Source organism: Homarus americanus, unplaced genomic scaffold, assembly GCF_018991925.1.
Source record: "Homarus americanus isolate GMGI-L3 unplaced genomic scaffold, GMGI_Hamer_2.0 scaffold22250, whole genome shotgun sequence".
Taxonomy (NCBI): Eukaryota; Metazoa; Arthropoda; class Malacostraca; order Decapoda; family Nephropidae; genus Homarus; species Homarus americanus.
Window position 1 is genome coordinate 6,124,312 of NW_024741189.1, and position 24,451 is coordinate 6,148,762.

General features: G+C 38.0%; 1 protein-coding gene across 1 annotated transcript in view; it reads left to right on the forward strand.

The window, feature by feature from the left end:
* LOC121875785 (protein tramtrack, alpha isoform-like) overlaps positions 1–19,046 on the forward strand; it is a 235,643-nt gene extending 216,597 nt beyond the window's left edge. The window contains exons 6-8 of the mRNA XM_042380486.1: positions 3,182–3,393; positions 5,945–6,180; positions 13,030–19,046. Of these exons, the coding sequence (XP_042236420.1) occupies positions 3,182–3,393; positions 5,945–6,180; positions 13,030–13,210 (629 nt within the window). The 3' untranslated portion in view covers positions 13,211–19,046. The remainder of the gene's footprint in view (positions 1–3,181; positions 3,394–5,944; positions 6,181–13,029) is intronic.
* Positions 19,047–24,451: the final 5,405 nt, after the last annotated feature.

Consider the following 24,451-nt stretch of genomic DNA (forward strand, 5'->3'; position numbering starts at 1 on the left):
CTTTTTGACACATCTACTATTTGTTCTCATTGAATATTCATATCCTTCTTTCATTGATCATCACTAAATATTGGGAAGTATGACCAGCCTTGACACCTTCCTTTGTGTTGAGTCACTGTAAAGTTTAGCTCACATAATAAAGTAGTTTGTCTGGTAAATTGTATCAAGTAAAAAAAGCAATCATAACATTGAAACTATGTCTGCTATTTAAAATAATCTTCGATAATAATAATAATAATAATCATAATAATAATAATAATAATAATAATAATCATAATAATAATAATAATAATAATAATCATAATAATAACACAAATGCTAATACTAGTACTTATTCAATGTACCATATCGTTTATAGTACAGTACTAAGAGCAGACAACCGCAGCTCCTGTAAAAAAAAAAGTATTTCGAGCTAAGTTTACAAAGTTTTACTTTAAATTCTACAGAAAAAAAATGATGTACAGATTCTTGGTTTCCAATGCATAGTTTCTGTCTAACCCAGCTGTGGTCAACTGAAAATCTGAGTTCTTTGAAAGACGTAAAAATATTTATTTTTCCCTAAGGCAAAACCTTACAGAAAACCGACAAAACATTATTGTAAATATCATACTCTCTCTCTCTCTCTCTCTCTCTCTCTCTCTCTCTCTCTCTCTCTCTCTCTCTCGTTGTTACACAGTAGTTTGAAAATGCACAGAAAAATAAAGAATTTTTCCGGTAAAAAAAAAAAAATCTAATTAAATATGCAGCCGGAAAAGCGAGTTTCACCGAGACACAGAAATGTTTACAAGACAAGTGAGCATCGATCCAGTGAACAGATCTACATGGAAGAACAAATAGAACACAAACTGAACACGAGTAAAATTGTCACCTGGGGATAGTACAGGTAGTGTATTGATATGAGACGAGGGGAAAATAGGGAGGGTGAAGAAAATAGGATGGGTGGAAGGGAAATAGGATGGGTGGAAGGGATATAGGGTGGGTGGAGGAAAATAGGATGGGTGGAAGGGAAATAGGATGGGTGGAAGGGAAATAGGATGGGTGGAAGGGAAATAGGGTGGGTGGCAGGGAAATAGGGTGGGTGGGTAAAAATAGAGTGAGTGGAGGGGAATAGAGCGGGTGGAGGGACGTGGAAACTGGTGGATGAGGTGGTAAGTGATGGAGGGTGTGGAAGGTGGAGAAGTTGTATTGGGGGTGGAGAACATGGAGGGTGGTGGAGGATGTGGAAGGTCCTTTTGGAGAATTGCACCTTAACCTAACCTAACCTAACCTAATACTAACCTAACATTAACCTTTTCTTATCTGTTGTTACATGTATTATAAACTGTCTTCATAAGGTAATAAAGGTTAATGTACTTTTTTTTCCGATTTGGTTATTTAATCAATAAGAAAATGTCAATTAATTATATAAACAGCGGGAGAGAGAGAGAGAGAGAGAGAGAGATTATTCATTCTTTACCTGCAACAAACACTCATACATTTTATGGTTGATATAAACAAATAATATAATGCTTTTTCGACCCACGTATTATGATACTCGCTGTTATATGGATTAATTGTCTATCCGGTGGAGGGCAGATGTGTTCAATGCCAACTTTTGCCTTGCTATAATGGTATACATATATCAAATTAATATACACATACTTATACATACACCTAATTATATTTCAACTTATAAAACATCAACATCGGTCTAAAATTATATTCTGGGTATAATTGGGTATAATTTTTACGTTTCGAGTTCCTTAAGGATAATTTAACTCGAGTTTGACCTTCACCATACCAAAGTAACTCTCCAGGTGTTTATAATACTCAATCCCACAAGACTTGGATGTAACACTGAACCCAAATATAAACTGATCTATACGTCAAGTTAATGTCAAGTTGCAGTCAGATTTTGTCTAGCACACACACACACACACACACACACACACACACACACACACACACACACACACACACACATCGTCACAATACCCAACAATTGCAAAAAATAAAAAAAATAAAAAAATAAAAGTTAAAACCTTTCACTAAGTTAATTAACTCGTGAGAGAAGAAGACGCGAACCACTACTGTCACCCCCTGAAGCTTCATCATTCACCTCACATAATGGACTAACCTCACGGAGTAGTTAATTCTTATTAGAATAGAACACCTGATAATTAGGGACCTCAATTTATTTAACCTGGAGATTAATCACCCTGACGCTACCTGAGGAGGGGGGGGGGGGTAGATTACTGTAAGGTTACCGTTAGGTTGTTAAGTCTTCAATAAATTAGGGGTTTATTACTCAGGTGATCCGAAATAATTGTCATCCACGAAATTTAATAGTCTTTGTGTTGACACCTTAAGGCTGTTTGATGGTGCAGTAGGAGTAAGTAATATTTGTATTCTCACGATTAACTGTATGATAAATAATAATAAATAATTCCGTCTATACAATAAATATATCACAATCGTTACCATTAAGTAGACGATAACTAAGGTAAGATGGTTCACTCTCGGTCTGACCCAAATAGTTCTACGAGCAAAGTAACAACAACAAATTTATGTCAGATTATTGGTCATCTTCAATGTACATTACCTTAAAATTAAGTCAATCACTGCGAGTTAATAAAAGAGTGTATTGTACCGCTGAAGATAGTACGGTTGTTTTATCATGTACAAAAATCTGTGTATCGATAAATTTACATACAAAAAATTTATACTAGTCTGCGCGGTAGGATTGTTTACAACCTACCATAAAACCAGCGCCAACACGAGCGCAACCAACAGCGCCAACACGAGCAACCAACAGCGCCAACACGAGCGCAACCAACAGCGCCAACACGAGCAACCAACAGCGCCAACACGAGCGCAACCAACAGCGCCAACACGAGCGCAACCAACAGCGCCAACACGAGCGCAACCAACAGCGCCAACACGAGCGCAACCAACAGCGCCAACACGAGCAGTCAACAGCGACAAGTTCCTCTCTATCGTTGAAGAACTCGTTTATGAGAGCTAGACAAGGGTTAGCTCGCCTTCTGCCTGTACTGTCGCTTTTACATGGGTAGCAGGAGTCTTATATTATAACACTCATACATACTACCTCCTTACACCATTAAGATGTTGGTCTATGATGTGGACTCGTTACTTTAACTTATCTTACAAGAACCCATCTAACTCTCTCTGTCTCTTCCAGAACTCTGCTGTGTCCCGGATATATGGACGGCTGAGGGCGGTGTGGTTAGAGGGTCAACGCCCGTCAAGCAGGAACGACCCACGCCCACGCCAACGCCAGGGACGCCCACCTCCACGCCGGCAGTGACCCCCGCCACCACCCCGACGCCCCTTCTCACCAACCCAGCCCTTCCCTCCATACTGGCGCCCATACAACAAGTCCCTCTAGACCTGGTTATTATCTTCATTCATTATTGTCTTCTTTTATCTGCTCGTTCTTCCTCGTCGCTCGTTTACTATCATCTCTCTTTATCTTCTTCTTCAGTCTAATGCATTCTCTTCTTTACTAATTCTGATTTAGAAGTACTGTAGTCCATTGTTGACTTAATTTTCTTCACAAACTTCGGACTTATAAGACATTTAATGTGGAACAACTTTTACCAAGATCTTTACTGATTTATAACTTTCAAAGTCATTTATTCAATTTTAAATTTCAATTTCAACAGTTTATTCCATATTACAGGAAACGGGTAACATTCATTCTTGCTTTCTCTTTTCTTTCTTCATAAGTATCAGTTACCATGATTTATCGTTCCTCTTCGCTTTCTCAAAACTTATCTCACCCTTTAAGAAATGTAATCTCTCATATTACCGAGCATCGCTACAGGACCATTATTGATGTCGCTAAACACTAACGTTCATAACAGTACAGGTCATTAATTTTCTGAATTGTTAGAGCCAGCACAGGTACAGGCAGCCTGCAGGTACAATTACAGATAGATTAGATATAATTACAGGCATAGGTAGTCTAACTGTACAGCCACATTGGGATCAACACAGATTAGTTATTTCTTGAAGAGATTATATCGGTATTAAAATATGGTAGACTAAGAGAGAGATTCACACACACACACACACACACACACACACACACACACACACACACACACACACACACACACACACACACACACAGACGAGAGCAGTGGGGGGTAGAAATGATTAGTGATGACCCTTAAGTGTTGGTCGAGTTAACAGTAAGACACTCCATCCTCTCCCACCATCACCACACCCCCACCACACCCTCTACCACCATCCTTTACCACACTCTCTCATACATTCAATACCACACCCATCACACACACACTCCCACCATCTCCACACCTATCAAAAACTCTCCCACCATCACCACACCTCCCACTATCCTCATCACACCTCTACCACACTCTCTCATATCCCTCACCACACTCTGTACCACCATCCCCTACCACACACTCTCTCTCTCCCTCTCTCTCACCATTACCACACCTACCACAAACTCTCCCACTATCACCACAACCCCCTACACATTCTACCACCCCCACCACACACTCTACCACCATCACCACCCCATTACACCCCCACCATCCCATACTCTCACCCGTGGTCAATCCCCATTTTCCTCATAACTAATGCCTCCCTACTCCACACACACACTCCCCCATTTCTACTCGTAACAAACACTCCCCCATTTCTCTCTCATATATCATCTTCACCACAAAATCACCCCGATCCTCACATCCCTTGCCACTATATATATATAATTACGTTGGTCCTTCTCCCACGCTATCACACTCCCCGATTCCTATTAATATTAACGAGCTCCTCCCACACTCCCTCATCTCTACCGTCAATATCATCTTTCCCACAATGAGATATTAAATTCATCCACCTCCCCTCTCTCCCCTCTCCCCTCTCTCTCCCTCCCCCAGCATCCCTACTTCCCTCCCCCAACACACGCCGCCAATCGCTCCAGTCCGTCTCTTCCACCTCTGCTAATTCTCTCCCTCCTAACCCTAACTTTCTCCCATCAATCAACGCTGTGACCCGTGTTTTCATCACCGCTACTGACACCTACCACCATCAACACTACCACCATCCACCACTACTACTACAACCATCACCACTAGTACTACGACTACTACCACCACCACTACTACTACCACCACCACTACTACTGCAACCACCACTACTTCTACTACCACCACTACTACTACGCCCTCCACCACCACTAACAACCACCACCACCACAACTAACACCCACCTCCTCCTCCAACACCACCATTAACACCCTCCACCACCACCCCTACTAACAACCACCACCACCACAACTAACACCCACTTCCACCACCACTAACAACCACCACCACCACCACTAACACTCACCTCCACCACCACTAACAACCACCACCACCACCACTAACACTCACCTCCACCATCACTAACACCCACCTCCCCCTCCAACACCACCTTCACCACCACTAACACCCACCTGCCCCACCAACACCACCTTTAACACCTCCACCACAACCACCACCACCACCCACCTCCCCTCCTACACCACCCTCTCACCAACACCACCACTAACATCCACCTTCACCACCTCTAACACCCACCTTCACCACCACTAACACCCACCACCACCACCCTCCTCCACCTCTACCAACCTAACACCACCACCATCACCATTAATACCCTCCACCACCACCACTAACACTCTCCACCACCAACACTCTCCACCACCATCACTCTCCACCACCACAGTTAACACATCTACGCCACCATCACTAACACTCTCCACCACCACCACCACCACCCTCCTCCACCTCTACCAACCTAACACCACCACCATCACCATTAATACCCTCCACCACCACCACTAACACTCTCCACCACCAACACACACCCTCCATCACCAACACCCTCCTTCTCCACCACCAGCACTAACACCTTCCCTCCTCCACAGGTAATAGACTCGTGCGAGAACAACGACCTGGACCAGAACGTGACGCTGGACTACGTGCTCAACAGCAACGGGACTGCGACGTGCAAGTTGTGTGGGGAGCTGCTACCTTCCCGCAACCATTGGTACCGCCACAAGTACAAGACTCACGCCACTGCACTCTACCGGTGTGACGACTGCGGGGTTGTTTATAAGAGCAAGAAAGGCTACGAGACGCACATGGAGGTCAAACATGCTAAGTGAGTCTTGGATCTAACAGGTTATGGGTATGTGATGTGTGGTAATGAGGGTCTGGTGATAGGCTGGTGCAAGTAGTACGTGTAACTCCGTAACTGATAAAATGTGTATGCAAATGACATGAGGTGACTCTCGACTTAGCGCCTAGGTTTGCCGACTAAAATGGAGTAAGAGAAATAAGAGATGGTAAAGTTTCAACAAGAGAAAGACGGATGAAGGATGATGCACATACACAAAAATAGAAGAGAAGGAGAATGAAGTATTTATGGGAAGTTGAGCACTAAACTCCCACACACCCATGACACGCAGATGACATTGTATCATTAAGAATCATCAATGTCTATAATAACTGTAAGATAAAAATATAATTTGCACCACTCAGCCACACAGTCTGAAGCAGTGTGACTTGAGAAGCGCTTCTAACATAAAATATTCTTGAACGCTACCAAATATAATATTAAATACTTGTCAAGTTCTGAGAAGAGTTGTGCTGAAACAATCATGTGTAGATGATAAGAGCAGCAAACAGCAGGTTGACGTGTCCAAGATATTACTTACGGATACTCACAGAAGACGCTTGTGGCTGTAGCTCTACACTTGATAGAGTTATATAGCGGACGAGGCAGTTACCAAACATTGGATAGTTGCTCAATGTTTCTGTGCCTGAATCCTTCCATGACTGGTCTAAATTCTTATCAAATTTAACTACTCTGTGATCCGATAACTTGTGGTGGTAGACCATTCTAGGAGTTTATTCTCTCCTGATAACAATATATCATCACACACTTCACTGTCGTACACTTCACTCAGTATTTTGAAAGTTCCTCAAGGACGGCACAAGCTTGTTTACCCGCAGTTGGTCGCTTTCCACCGCTGCATTATCCTTGATCAAATTTAGTGCCCAAACTTGGTTCGCATATTCAATGTGACGTGCCTCGAGTGCCACACATAAAGACTTAAATATTTTTTTATTCAGGTTCACACATGTCCTCCTTATGAGCCCTACAATTCGGTTTGTCTTATTTGTCTTTTCTGTCAGTTCAGCAAATCTTAAATTATTGTCAGTTACAACACCAATGGTTTTCTCGGACACCAATTCTTCCATCTTATCGTATGTGTTATATTCATGTTTACTAATACTGCCATTTCCTATTGTCATATAATGTATATTTTAAGGATACAATTTTATAACCATTTTTCAGACCAGCATCTCATTTAATTTGTCTTCTTGCAGTGTTTCTGTCTTCTGTCCTCCTTACTGCTCTCTATATTTTTTTTTATCATCTGCATAAAGATATACTTCACTTTAATTCTGTATCACTCAGGAAGTCCATTTATAGATATCACAAACAGCAGCAGCCTGATCACTGAGCCCTGGGACACTCCACTGATGACTACTCCATTCCAATGCCGTTCATTTCACTATAACTCTTTGTTTACTCTTACTGAGAGTAAGAGTTTTGGAGTTTTAGCTTCTCAAGCAGTTTTTGGCGAGGTACTCTATCGCATACTTTCTGGAGCCGCAGTACACCCCCTGATGGTGCAGTACATCTCCTGACGGTACAGTATATTGCATCACCATCAACTAGTATTTCTTTCCACTGGTCCAATCAATACTCACAAAACTGTACGCCTCCCCGGTAAACATCCTAACTGTTTTTCAATGAACAGTTTGAACTTCAAGTGCCTCCATTACTTTACATATTCTACTTGCGAGATTAACGGGTCTACAGCTCCCAGGATCTGCCCGGTCTCCTTTTGTAAAATATCACTTATATTTGCCATGCGCCATTCTCAGGGTATTTGATGTTTTTTTAAGGAATCTTCAATTAGAAATTTAAACAGTTTTACTACCTCGTGTATTTCTTGTCTGACTACCCTTGGATGTAGTTCATCTGACCCGGGTGACTTATTTCTCTTTAACTTCTTAAAACATTTGTTAATACCTGGAGGTTCTCTTGTAAACACTTTACTGAGGGAGTTAATTAAAATATCAACTTTTTGCTAATCATTTATCTTTTTCGTTTCGTCTCTTCATTTACGTGTAGTTCGGGAATACTTGGTTAGGTCCTTGTTTTTGACTCGACAGGCTTATAGCAAATCTTTGGTTTGGTATTCGCGTTCTGAGCAATGTTTCTTTTCTTTCTTTTAATTTCACTTCTCCTCTCTTTTCTAATTTGTTTATTTGTCTGTATATAGTATCTTCCTTCTTTTTGGTATTCTTGGTCGGCATTACTCTCACCCATCATTTCCTTCTTTCTCTTTGACTTTCCCCTATTATTTTTTAACCAAACGTTTGTGTTTATCGACAGTCTGCAAATTTCCTCTTCTTCAAAATGTCCTTCATCTTAATTTCTTTCCTGGTTACACACTTACCAATTACCTCCTTAAATTGTCTTTGAAACTTATTACATTTCTTCTCAATGTCAGCTGAGAGTATAACAGATCACCCCAATTAATACTAAACTCTTACCTCAGTGAAATATAATCAGCCTTTTCGTACATGTATACCATTTTCTTACATATATTTTCCTGTACCTTTATGTCATTATTAAAACTTACACAAGCATGATCACTCCTTCCAATGGGACTTGTAATTTGTAAATCCTCTAATATGTCTGCCTCATAATACTTCCTGACCCTATACCCTAAAATATGATATAATTTATCTATCAAGTAAGGTAACAATCTTTAATTTTTTCCAATAAATTCGTATTCCATTTCATCAACATTTGCCTTTGTTGTGTAATTTACCCAATTGATATTTCAAAAATTTCAATCTCCAATTAATATCTTGTAACTCTTGCCTAAGTCTCCAATTTCCTGTATTAAATCCATAAGCTTTTCGTTGTTCTTCCTGTCACCGTTAGGACTTCTATATATTGATACAATTAGCAGACTGTACACGAATACCTTCCACTTCAACACAAATATATTCTCAGAAATTTGGAATCAATTGCACAAAATTAAAGAGTAAACACTTTTTAATATATGACAATAGACCTCTTCCCCCCATCTGTACTGAGGAGTTTGTCAATTAATTCATATCCATCTCGGTCATATTCAACAGGCATCCTCTCATATCGGAAGTTCCTAGGTCTCACCTCCTGCAGTGCTATCACACGAGGGTACATTTCCATCTGGGTCATTTTTAGTTTTCAATTCCTGTATTTCAGCTTGAGTTTATATATACATCTACATCGATAAATAAAGTAGTAAACTTAACTACATTATGTATACTGTAGGGGGGTGCTATTGCTCCAGGGTTCACATTTATATCGGAGGTCTTCTGTCACTGATGATCCCTCTGCTATTTCTTGTATTTTCTTCGTTTGCATTTTCACACTGTCTCTTCCCCATGGTCGTCTTCGGGGATACCACATACTGTAGTTTCCGGATTCATTCTCACTTTCATTTCTTTACTAGTTTCCTGTCTTAGTTATTTGTTATGTTTTCTTTCTTTCATTTTCAGGTCGTGGGAGAAACTAACTTCTTTTACGATCTCATTTTTTTGGGGTGTGTTCTAGAGATTATAGACATTTATTATCACCTTTTCTCTTCTTCACAATTTCTGTATTTCTCTCTGTTACTCCACTACTTCCAGCCTTAGTATTATATTTCATACTTTTCTTAATATCAACAGTATCGTCTTCATAATACCCAATGCTCATCTCAGAGCACATACCAATAAAAAATCTCTTTCTTGTTTAATTTCCTTGGAACTTAAGCTTGAATTCATCTCTTTCATAATTTACTCAGGTGCATAACACACTTATCCTCTCGTTAAGACTTTTTACACTTGCTACCTGTACTACATCTTCCTCAGAGATTAGAGACGTTCTCCTTAATTGCAGTTTGTATCTTACAGCATTTACCTTACTATTGGGTACATTTCAACGATTATTTCTCCGGTTTCTTGTTCAAAAGCTATTTGAGATAAGACCTTGTCACAAGGGATGAGTTGAAGTATTCTATAACAAGTGTTTCTGCCAGCCACTCACAAAAGCATATGATTATTATCCGAGCTAGAGTGCCAATCATCGAAAAAACGTAATTCATATAACTTATCTTTCTATCAGTATTGTGTATTCAACATCAACACGTTAAGTCCCGGAAATATACACAGACGGGAAGTTATTCATTTCAGTATGTTGAGGTGAACCTTTTTTTTTTTGCGAGTTTTAGAGAATGTTAGAGTTTAACCAGAAACATGTGTTACCGCAATATTTTGTGTGAATGCAGTAGGAAAGTCTATCAAAATAGGCATTAAGAGACAAAACTGCAACAGATGTTTAATACTAACACACTATCATGATTGAACCTTCACCTTGATATACTCTTAAGAAGGTAGATCAAGTTACAAAACATTGCCGTATAACTTGTCCTCCCGCCTCGCCTCTCTCCCTACACAGAAACACACTGTTCTGATTTTGCCGACTAAATCCTTTTTGTGCTGGCTTGTCCCTCTGGGCGCATACCAATGAAAACTCGGGTGGCTGGTGGGCTGTGTGCTGACACTTGTATGCAAAAGGCTGTGGCATGGGTGGAGTTCCGGGCTGTGAAATGCATTTATTCCCGGCGATTGTAACAAAAAAGGGAAAGATTTATTTTTTTCTTTCGGGACAATGAAATCGATTGTCTTTCACTGACCCCCTGTAAGTAATGTATACTGTACATCACATCACAACACACCAAAATAAAACTTAAAATTTAAATAAAAAATGTGTCACATTGAATAAAACAACTTTCTTCTTAAAAAAGAAAAAAATACGCCTTACTTAAAACTGATGCCTTACGACAATTAAAGGAAAACTATTTAACTGTTTCCTCAATTCAACTGGAAACTCCAAATATAAAGGAAAAACTGAACTGATTCTATTGACTCCATTTATCCGTCAGTATTCATTGATCAGTATTACCGAGACTATCTTATGGCCGGACACTGATGCTCTTAATGACATCTACAGCAAAAGTATTTTACTGTCAGTGTCAGCGAGTACTGACGACGTGTTGCCGTTCAAGGAAGACTGGTCAAAAAAACATCAATACATCCAAACGTCTTCTAACTTTAGCTTTTAATTATCAGTTTGTTGACATAGATATTAAGTCTCCAATTAGAGTTCATCATATTATTGCCACACAGGAATGTAGGTTACTCTATAAGAACATAAGAACATAAGAAAATGAGGAGTCTGCAATAGGCCGGTTGGCCTGTGCATGGCAGCTCCTGTCGAGAGTTACTACCACTCTCTATCATCCATGAATCTATCTAGCCTCCTTTTGGAACTTTCCAGAGTTCCCGCACTTACTACAAAGTTGCTAAGCTTGTTCCACTCGTCCACCACCCTATTTGTGAACCAGTTTCTTCCTATCTCCCTCCTAAACCTAAACTTATCCAACTTGAATCCGTTGCTCCGAGTCCTATCCTGCTCGGATATTATAAGAACTTTATCTATATCCCCTTTATTGATTCCTTTCACCCACTTAAATACTTCTATCATATCTCCCCGCACTCTTCGTCTTTCTAGGGAATGCAAGTTAAGTTTCTTTAACCTATCCTGATATGGAAGTCCCGGAATCATTTTTGTCATTCTTCGCTGCACCGACTCTAGTGAATTATATCCATTCTATAATAGGGGCACCAGAACTGAACCGTATAATCGAGGTGCGGCCTGACTAGCGCAAGATATAGTTGCAATAAGACCTCTGCACTCTTGTTACTTACACTTCTAGATATAAAACCCAATACTCTGTTTGCCTTATTTCGAACATTAACGCACTGTTTTCTAGGCCGTAGGTCCGGGCTTACAAGTACCCCTAGGTCTCTTTCACAAGTCGACTTCTCTAGGTTGATGTTGTTAAGGATGTATACATTATAAGTATTTGTTCTTCCAATATTAAGTACGCTGCACTTGCTGATGTTGAATTTCATTTGCCATTTTTCAGACCACCCCTGCAGTTTATTTAGATCCTCCTGTAATGCATTTCCATCCTGCCCTGAATTAATTTGCCGCCCTATTTTGTTGTCATCCGCAAACTTGCTTAAGTCACTGCTGATCCCAGTATCTAGATCGTTTATGTAGATTATGAACAAGAGTGGGCCTAGTACTGACCCCTGGGGAACCCCACTGGTTACACGGCCCCATTCAGATTTAACACCATCTACGCTGACCCTCTGCGTTCTATCGGTGAGCCATGATTTTATCCAATTTAAAACTTTCCCCTCGATACCATGAGCCTTAACTTTTCTCAGAAGCCTCTGATGCGGTACTCTGTCAAATGCTTTGCTAAAGTCCAAGTAAATAACATCGTAATTTTCGTCATTATCTACTACCTCGAAGACTTTCCTAAAAAACGTTAGCAGATTTGTTAGACAATATTTTCCCTTTGTAAACCCATGTTGAGAGTCGTAGATTAATTTGCTTTTCTCTAGATGCGATCGGATGCTATCTGCTATAATTGATTCAAGAAATTTCCCCACTACTGTCGTCAAACTGATCGGCCGGTAATTTGACGCTGATGCTCTGTCTCCCTTTTTGAATATGGGTACTACATTTGCCTGTTTCCACAAGTTTCCACTAACACCTTGGCCTACTAACAATTGTGTTTGAGGATAAATTTTATTTTTCAGATTTTTTTAAACGCGAAGTGACTATTAAAGGCGCGTGTTCCTACTGTTTGATCACTTTTACTGAGAATCAGGATGACGACCTTGTTTTAAGGTCCATCTCTGTGTGACGTCATGTTCATACGTCACAATATAAAAAGTCTGATTAAGACGAGATGAGAAGCGACTTTTTTGGCAAGTGCTCAAATTCTATGGCGATGACTAATGCTAGAAACCTTTCCAGGATGAAACCAACGTGTGGTGAGCGACCCCGTAAGAGAGACTGGCAGAGTGTCAACAAAACGATGGAGGAGGCGAAGAGGCAACAGGAAGAGGCTATGGTGAGTGCGATCATCGCCAGAGTGAAGCTGGAGTGTGCCATGGAGGGTGAAGACTGCTCCAGACGGGGGTATCAGAAGCACTGAGCCAACACGCGTCAAAAATAAAAAAAATAAAAAAATACAAATCTATATCTAGAGTTATAAGAGTGATAACAAAGGCTGACAAATCATGATAAATAGTGTAAATATAGTAGATAGAGACAATGAAGTGAACAAGTCAGGATAATCTGAGAAGTTGTGTCGCAGTTGTAAGAGACTCTACAGGAGGTGAGGCAGGTGGTGGTAGACGGACTGACAACAGCGGCGACACAGTGAAAGACAGGAATAATACATTGTTGAGTTACGTGAGAGTAAAGGGAAATTTATAAAATGCTATTGACGACACCGAAGAAACTGGAATAAAAAAGAGGAAGCTAACGAATGTGCAACACGAGAAAACATGATGGAGTGGTCGACGGTAAGAAGGAAGTGAGCAGGGGAGCCACAACATCCCCTGGGAAAAGTGTCAAAAAGAAAGAAATAATAACGAGAAAGGAAAAACTCAGGCCATGAAATGATTAACTATTTGGAGCTTTCATTATAATTATTCCAGATAAGAAAAGACAAATTTAACATCACTGTATTCACTTTCTCGAGAAGATGTGACGACGACAAGAACGAACCATAACTGATGAACAAGCAAACAAGACAACGAAGAGAGCCAGAATGAACGAGTGTGCACGCTACTGGTGCATATACACACAATGCGCACGGTAAAGTCATCCTATCATAAAAGGACTTGGTTACTCCTCAACACTCACGCCATTTTTCTTACTAAACTGCTTTACTTCAACTTTGGTGTACTAGGTAATAAGTAACAACAACCTCTCAGTGTATGTGAATATGTTCTAAACACGATGGTAAGCAATGAAGAAAATGACAATAGTAAACAAATAAAAATCAACAGGAAACTAACCAACTGGCGAATGGTAATTTAATAAACAATGAAAATCAACAGCAGATTGGAAGCTTTCCCAGTCTCAGGACTTTCCCTCATGTACTGCTCGTCCTCTGAGGGTTCAGTACACAATTGACAAACAAAACAGTATTCTTAAGTATCACTCAACATGTAGACCGACCTATATGTAGATAAGTGAATTCATACACCGTCATAATACCTCAAAACTATAAAAGTCATAGCTAGTAGACAACCTCAACGCAGGAGGCTCAAAACAATTAAAAACTCAGAGATGACGAGGGAGGTTCACGGTGCCTGCAGGGTGGTGACCTGCTTGGTAGGGTGGTGTGACCTCGTCTACGTCAGAAAGTCGCCTGTACCACCCGGTGATCAAGCCTGGGGACCTCACCCAGGTACTGCTCTCTGAAGGACTATTCTGAATAATTTTACGTGAGCTAAACCTCTGGTGCTCCTTTTGTCCAGTTTCTTATTAACAACTCTCCCGTTTAATATAAACAAAAAACTTTTCCTCAGTAGAATAGACGAAGTTTCAAAGTTTTTCATCAATTTTAGGTGATATTTTCCCGCTTGCTGTGGATGTGTGTTGATAATATTGTGCATTTCTTCATCTATATGTGTTTCTCATTGTCATAAAACATCCTTTTGAGAGATTCTCTATTGAATAGATTTATTTAGGATAAGATTTACCCCAATACATAAGGTGAGTGTGGGTGAGTGCCTCGCTCTCCATCCTTATTTAAACCTTCTCTGGGTGACTTATGTCTTGGACATAAACCCAAGTGCAGTTTGTGCATCAACGAATTTCACTTAAATTTTATATTCTTGCAAGTGTCGAGTTTTTGCCATTTTAATATTTGCATAAACTTTAAAGAAATTTTAGCTCTCCTATTAATCTGAAAGGTTAAAAGTCGTGAGATCTGTGTTGATGTGTGGAACCCTGTGTACACCTGTGAATGTTTACACCCATAAGTTTTATACACAAAGCTCCTCTGGATATTCTCTGGGATTCGTAGTATTCTTGAAGAGTAAAAGAGAGAAGACGAGAAATACTGAAACGTCGTGTTAATAGATGGGAAACTCTTAAGAAACAAAGGATACAAATATCATTCATTGACCAAATTGATTCATTTGAGCGATTCACGTGTTCTTCGTTTACGTCTTAAGCAGCAGTTCAACATTGTGTATTTTCTTGTTTACTGTTTCCCTTACTCAGTCACTCTCTTCAGTCACTCTCAGATCTACTCGAGACAATCTTGAATTACGTAACAGTTTTCGAATGTTTTGTTTCTCCTCCGGTTTATATACGAGACAATAGTATATTTTGCAGTACATTAGTGACGTAATAAGTGAACCATAGAAGGGAACCACAGAAGCTAAACTGTGGTGGCCCTTGTCTGTCACCTCAGTAAAATACACACACACACACACACACACACACACACACACACACACACAAACACACACACGATATATGCATCTCCTTACCCTATCTTACTACAGTATGTCAGGTATATACAGTAAATACCTAGAGCGAGTATATTCAAAGATATTAACACATCACACCTACAGACTCTCTCTCTCTCTCTCTCTCTCTCTCTTTCTCTCTCTCACAGGTAACTCTGAAGGTGTAAGAACCTCCAAATTAGTGAAAGCGAATGATAGAGAGTTACCTGGTATGATGAATTACCTGGTCTGTGTGAGTACAAGACTGACACACACACACTGCCCGTAGTATAATGAAAACAAGAGTAGAAGTACCAACTGGTTCCTTGAGATGCAAATACCTGGTGTGTCCTACAGGTGTTGTAGACAGGTTATATTATCTGCCAAAGGTGTGATGTACCAAAGGTGTGATCTGCCAACAGCTGTGAGGTAGCCTGACTCCAACACCTGAAGGCGAGGTGATACAGCACCAGGTATAGAGTTGATAGATACTATACATACCTGACTTAACTGGTTACTACAACGTGAAGGTGTATGAGCATAATGTACATCTCAGTATCAACAATAACTCTCAAGCTTATATCGCCAAAGCTGGAGAAAAACAAAATAAACAAATATATTAAAGCTTAGTATGGTAGTGTTATTTACTTTATTCTCCGTAAGAGTTAAATATATTCTCATTGCGTACTTTTAATAATAGTTCTAATTTCTCAACTTAGATGAGCGTCTCCGTGTTACTCCTGTGTGTTCTGCCTATGACGGCTACTTTGCGGATATGACAATCTTTGCCAAATTTTGGTGACTATTTTTTACACTAGAAAAATACGCCACCGTTTATATTCAAGAAGAGTTAGTTAGTCTAGCCACTGTATAATTTTTCGTACTTTCCATGTGACTAGTTTTTGTTACTGTACAGATGAATGGTTTTAGCTGTCGACTTGGTTCGCTAGGATGTGTTAGGAGGCTGTTGGCATATTAGATTGTTTTCCTTATTTTTGAAAAGGTTATAATAGCGGATATCATGTCAATGTACACAAACGTTCAAATTGCATGTCATTAATAATTTACATACAGATAAGAGTTTTTGCATGTAAGTCCATCTGAATGTTTTATCAGTCCTAGTGGGTTGATTTTAATGCATTCAACTCGTCGATATACTTAGTACGAATTTCTGAGACACCCTTTATGCTACGTTCAATGATTATTCTGTTATTTCTAAAGTTAGGTCTAATAATACGTCTTTCAGTCATACAGCGAAGATGTTATAATAATCGTTGAGTGAATTATTACATCCAAAACAAAGAGGATAAATTAAACCTCTCAAAATACCTGTACTATACTTGATCACTTGCTTTTAACCTTCATTATCTTTTTAGAGATAGAAATTATATCAAAATCTACCTCAGGTATAGTTTTTCGCTCTTGCATGACAATCTTTAATTTGTTTGACTCTATATCATTAACGTAGCAAAGTGAGGCTTCATATGGTGATGTTATTTTAAGTATTAGAACAAATGAGATGTATTATTTTGAAGTTATTTAACAGAATTGAGTTAAATAAACTATCACTCGTTGATTCTATTTATAGTAAGAATTTTTTAACACGGTAGACATTTATTTAACAATTATGTAGTTATCTCGTGATATATACGAATCATAATGTACTTTAAATATTATTCTGGCTATACCAAATATTAGGTTAAGACGATTTCTTCTCATATGATGTCCAGTTATATAAAGAGAACAAAGTCTCCTGCTATTATTGTAGACGATATTGTTATTGTAAGTTGTTAAGTAATGTTATAATTTCCCCTAAAGCTTTTTTATAAGTTGCTGAAAAATGAGTCAACGATGCTGCCTCATTCACCTTTTCCTGAGTTTTGTGTATTATGAACCACACCTTACCCGCTCGTCACCCAACCACACTACCTGGTTAAATTTGTGAATTAAATGAAAATATTGAGGAAATCGCTCAGGTGTGCAAAACGGAAGCGGGTGGGTGACTCATGATAGCTCCTGGTCACCACGCCACATTGTCCAATACTGTATATCTGGATTGGCAAATACCCGACATGAATGACCAGACACAAATATATGTTGTTGTTATTATTATTATTATTATTATTATTATAATTATTATTATTATTATTATTATTATTATTAGAGGTGTTAGTTGTTATCGTAGCGTCATATATATGCTTCGTTGTTGATTCTTACACTATTAATGTGCTGCGGAAGAATTACATTACGTAATTACTTATCCATATCGTTGCAATGTATCATTCCATTGATACAGAGATGATTATAATTATTACACTGTTGATAGATGTCGCCTAAATGTCTCTCTTTTATTAACCGCCTCGTTACTAACTCGTGTTACCTGCCTATATTACGTTACTGTGATAGCTTTTGCGTTAGTGATATACCTTTTATTTTCTGCCATACTTGCTCGCACTATACAGAGAATATGTGATTATTTAACCTATTGATATGATGGAACCGTACTCAAGGGATTAACTCTTCATACTGAAGTCATCATATTGAAGTGGTTAAGTCATCATACTCAAGGGGTTGTCACCATATTGAAGGAATTAACTCATCATACTCAATGGGTTAAGTCATCATGCTCAAAGGATTAAGTCGCCATATTGAAGGGTTTAAGTCATCGTAGTGAAGGGGTTGTCATCATACTCAAGGGGTTAAGTTATCGTGCTCAAGGGGGTTAAGGCATCGTAATGAAGGGGTTAAGTCATCGTACTCAAGGATGTTAACTCATCATTCTTTAGGGGGTTAAATTATCGGACTCAAGGGGGTTAATTCATCGTACTCAAGGGGGTTAATTCATCGTACTCAAGGGGGATAACTCATAATTCTTAAGGGGTTGAATCATCGTTAGTGAAGGGGTTAATTCATCTTACTTCAGGTTTTAATTCATCATACTCAAGGGGTTAAGTCATCTGAACTATCGCTGTAAATTATCTGATGAAAAAGGTAAAACCACTTGTTATTATCAATAACATATATTTAGCTAAAGTTTATGTAATTTTCTGTCAGTGTTTTGGGTTTTTGTTTATACTGTTGTGAACGGCTTTTGTTTATTGTGATAAATTTTGTTTACACTGAAGCGTTCGGTTTTTTGTTTACTTAATGCAGTGTTGTAATTATTTGTATTTTGTTATTTAGGTTTTGTCTACTGTAATGTTCCGTTGTTGTTGTTGTTTTTTTTTAATTCCTGTTGTGTTCAAATTTGTGTTTATTACAGTGTTCGCTATTTTGTTTAAGGGCTGGACTGCTAGACTGAGGTGTTCGAAATGCTTTTACTGGGGTGTTCGAGATATTTTCACTGACATGTTCACTTGCCTTTCTTTTATGTCCGAAATGTGTTCACTGAAGTGTTTGGTTTGTATTTATTGTAGCGTTCGAATCGTGTTTATTGTACTGTTCGTATTGTCTTTATCACCGTGTTCGGAATAGGTTTACTAAAGTGATTTAGTCCTTGTCTAAAAAAAAAAAAATTATCTACGAAGCCAGTTACTCGTCTAGATAACAGTTATATAAGCCAGTTACCTCGCTATGTATCAGTTATTCATTACAGTCACTCGACTATATCTTACTTATCGATGCCCAGCACTCAGCTATATGCCAGTTATCTATACCAGTCTAAAATATCCCAGTCACTTACTTCAATTACATAGCCATGTACTCCAGTCACAAATCAATGTAATATTTTCTCCACTCACAAGTCTATGCCACAGTTATTTTCCCCAGTCACAAGTCTCTGTAACATTTTCTTTAGCCACATCTATATCACGGTCATTCCCGTCATTCATCATCGTACCTGGAGGAACTGCTAGTTAAGACCACCTTAGCGGGCCAGGTTAGAGAGGCAGGTACTGTGACCACCCATCACTACCCTGATCTTCACTACCTACCCACGCCATGACCTCTTACAGACACTTCTCTCCAAACTTACTCAAAATAACAATGACGAACTTTAAGTATTATTAATTAAACTCGATCGAATTAAAAAAAAAAAGAACTAAAACTAAAGAATTTAAGGAAAAATAACTTGCTCTAGTGATTTAAACGAAAAATTTTGACAATAGAACGTACAGTAATTCAGACTGACAGGAAAGCAGGGGATCATTTTTGACACATTTCACTAGATTTATTTACGTTATGTTTCAGTAAAAATAAGGAAAATCCGTATTAATAAGTTGATCTTTTAAAATGTCCTTGAACACCATAATCACAAAATATCGTAAAATTGACCCAAAGTAACGAGGATGGACATAATTTTTGTATATATATTAGTGATTCAAAAGACGGTATAAATTCTAGTCACAAATTATACTTTACAAAAAATAAAAAGGTTTAATTTATATAACAGAACTACAGTATATTAATGGCTTGAACATCTTACGTGAATATATACCCAAAAAAACCGAAATCTATTTATTTATATTTTCTAATGGATCTTTTATACCGTCGGAGAACATTTTTAATCCCAGGATATTGTATGCCATCAGCAGTTCATATAACGTACGTATTAGGGGATAAAAGGAGAAAATTCTGTCCAAGGATATAGTATACCATCAATAGTCCACATGACGTACGTACTATGAAAAAGAAAAGAAAAAGAGGAGTAAACTTTATTCCCAGGATGTATAGTGTACCTGTCGTCTACTGTCGTATCAAAAGAATGTGCTCAAGTTTTGGCCCCCTTAATGGCTGTGTTATATATAAATACCTGACAATGTTAACTAAACAAAGCTTGTTGTATTGTAGACGTTCTTCTTAGATGCGAATGTGGGATAGTCGTTCTTCCTAACTACCTGGATTTTTACCATTACTCTAACTTAGATGTTTAAAACCTCATAACGATTTTCAACACGATTTTTTGTTGTGATTTTCCCTTACATAAACCAGCTTGAAGATAATAATGATCGTATGTGCGCCAGAACACGAGTACGTGTGTGTGTGTGTGTGTGTGTGGTCAGCATCCTCGCCTCGCAAGCGAGCGGACCCAAGTTCGATCCTCGGGCAGGATGAAACTATGGGCAAGTTTCTTCACGCCATTTGCAGCAGTAATTGGGAACCTGGATGTGAATAGATTTGCGAATCGTGTTCCGGGGTAATGGTTAGCCATTACAGTTGGGGAGTTGTCCAGTCTTCTCGGACTATTCCTTGACACTGGGTCATGCAGCTCGTTAACTTGGGGTGTGGTTGTTGTGTTGGCGACAGCTTCTACACCTTAACAAATTCACGCCTAGGAGGCCCTTGGGCCGGCCATCCTCGATTTCGAGGGGCTTCCATTATATATTATTATTGTATGATGTGTATATATATGTGTGTGGTGTTGTATGATGTATGTATCTATATATATATATATATATATATATATATATATATATATATATATATATATATATATATATATATATATATATATATATATATATATATATATGTGTGTGTGTGTGTGTGTGTGTGTGTGTGTGTGAGTGTTTGTTGTGTGATGTGTATATGTGTGTGTGTGTATTTGAGTGTGTGTTGTATTATGTGTATATGTGTGCGTGTGTGTGTGTTCTATGATGTGTGTATGTGAGTGTGTGTGTTGTATGATGTGAATATGTGTGTGTTTACCTGAAATATTAATAAAAAACACCCAGTTTAGATATTCTTGTGTATCTTCCAACACTGACCATAAAAAATAACCAAACACAAATATATCACCACAAATCCTCTAATTTCATTTATTTTATGGTGATTTTTCAAAGCCCAGATATACCCGATAAATATTCCCAAATTATTAATACATCTAGTGAATTATTTGCATTTCTGGTTCACATAATAGCAACCCTTCTATAGGTATTGACAACATATAATCTAAAGTGTTGAATCATTTGAATAATTTGTTACTCTGTTTTCGGATCTGTTATTTATATGGTGGTAGAGACAAAACAAATATTTGAGATAGTTTTATATAATTTCCGTCTCGTATGTTGCCAACAGTCATGAAGGAAAGTTAGATTATTGTGTTGGTTAATATCGTAGGTTATTGGTATACCGTCTTGTGTTCGGATAATTGCATTTTTCGTGTGGGTTAATCTGCTCGAAGTGTATATTAGCGTACACATAAGCATACATAATGCAACACATATACATATATTCTAAAGAACACGTAAAGGAAAATATATAGATGCGCACACTTATAGAAAGTATATAAACAAATGAATACACCAATAGTTACGGATATTCACACATGCACACACAAAAACATGCTCGTATATATGCACTCTCACACACACACACACATATATATATATATATATATATATATATATATATATATATATATATATATATATATATATATATATATATATATATATATATATATATATATATATATATATATATATATATATATATATATATATATATATATATATATATATATATATATATATATATATATATATATATATATATATGGTACAGTTGAACTCCGTCTCGAGGTATCGGGTGCTAAGGAAAACGTCAAAAGGGAGTACGGCTTTCGAATCTCAGATTCAACTACACTTTAAAAGTTCAAATAAAGAATGTTATGATCCTCACATAGAATAAGTTTAATAATGCAGAGAATAATATTAAAATAATAAAAAAAATACAGAGGAAGCTTTAAATAAACTCGAATTAGAACTTGCGAATTTGAGTTACCAGTTTTTTATTTTTAATCGAAGTTTTATTTGATGTTCTCTGAATAGGTATTTTATCAGCTGATGTGATCAGCATTTATGATTCGTATGTGGATGAATGAATGTATGTATATTGTTTAACTGTGTCATAGTCTTTATTTAGATTGAGAGAATGGAAAATCATGTCGCAATTTTTTGTATTTGCACTTTGAAAATAAATAAATAGATAAACAACCATTTACACCTCATGACATATTAATATATTGTCTCGTTCATTTCCTCTGTCTCTATACCTCATCAATCAAAAATATTCCAATAAAGGAAATAATGAGTTGCTTACTGACAAGTCACTTTCGTTCCCCCTCAGCACGCACCCCGGCCCAGGGTACAGTATCTGGAACACGGTGTTGTCTCCCCTTAAGGAAAACGGGGTCATCATCACACTTTAACTGGGTCAATTATCGTAAAAGTTCACTTCGTGTTGATAATCCCACGTTATTATTTATCGTCATATGGGACTAACACGCGTTATAATAGACACGGGTCATAACTTGTATTTATTTACCGAAGTTTAAGTTTAAGAAGATGTAGTGAGATAGTGGTAATAATAACAGTCTTCTTGATATGTACTAACAGACAGACACAAGAATTAGACAAAAATATGTACATCACATACAATCTTACTGAAAGACACTATTTTGTGTTGTAAGTAAACTTGGATTATTACTATTACATCTAATTAGTGCAACAAAAAGTTTTATATATTAATCTGATAAAGTACATCCATATTTACGTTTGGATGAAGTCTTTAACTGGGGATTGTTAACGTCGAATTGGTTGAGAAATAAACACAAATCTTAAACCACAAACATTCATATATTTTTTACAACAGGTGTTTCATTTACTGTATTTACGTATTTGCAAGATGGAGATGTTTCTTCTTTACTCTTTCCCGGTTTCCTGGCGCTGTGGGTGACTGTGACGACAAAAGTGAGTGTCCCTGTGGCGTCACAAACCTTTTTGTTTGTGTGATCTTGTACACGTGACGCCACAGATAACATGTTGCACACACAAGAGTGACGGGTGTGTGTGTGTGTGTGTGTGTGTGTGTGGCGTCACAGAGAGAGTGAATGTTACGTCATGGAGAGGTGCGTGTACGTGGCGTCACAGGGGTGTGCGTGAACGTGGTGTCACAGAAAGATGCGTGTACGTGTCGTCACAGGAGGGCGTGTGGGCGTGGCGTTTCAGCCAATGCTTCACACGCCACCTTACCTGTCCAAGATAGGGTCGACAGGTTAATAAGTGAAGGCTATTGTATACTCGATATATCCTATTAAGTCGCATTCGCGATTAAGATCATGTTTATTGAATATATTAAAAATTTGCTATTGTTTGTTATAATATAGTGAATTCTTATGAGAAATTAATCGTTTCTGATGAAATCTTGTTCAAATTCTGAATATTTTTGAGCGACAGATCATGTTGTCGTTTGTTTCTTAATGTGAATTTGACTTAAGGAACCTCAAGATGTAAACAATGTCCACAGTTCTCGTGTTTAAAAGTTTATAAACAAACGCTAAAATACTGATCTCATGGATGGAGATTATTATTACAGAGAAATGAACGACAAATGTGTTGTTCTGTACTCTTGGAAATTCTTTTATATGTGAAACTTTATTATTGAATCTGTTGACTCTTTTCTTATTAAAAAATCCAGATAATATTTTTTTTCGTAACTGCTGACTTTCACTTACATATTTCACCCCCCCCCAACCCCCTCCCTCATTTAAAATAAAATTATATTTCCCTTCCTTGTGCTTTATGAAGACAGTGTGTTTCTTGCCCATCAGATTTTTCTATTCTACTCTATGTGACAAATACTCAATAAAATTCAGAAATAATTTTGTTTTTCATTTACGACTTGATTATGATATATGATGGTAAACGCCGAGCTGACTGCTGGTCATTCGATATTAGACAACACATATCACTTCAGCCACTACTCATGTTGGCAGCCTAATTGATGGCGATTTTGTGCTCTTCCATCCCATTCCTCTCGAGAAGGAATGTGACGTAAGAATCATTGGTTATTTTTCTGTGCAAGAGCATAATGTTAGGGTAAGTTCTGTCTCTAAATGAATAGTAGTTTCTCCCTTATCTTATTAACGGTAGAAGAAATAAGAGGCCAGTAGAAAATTAATGGTTTCTTCTTCTTACAAATAA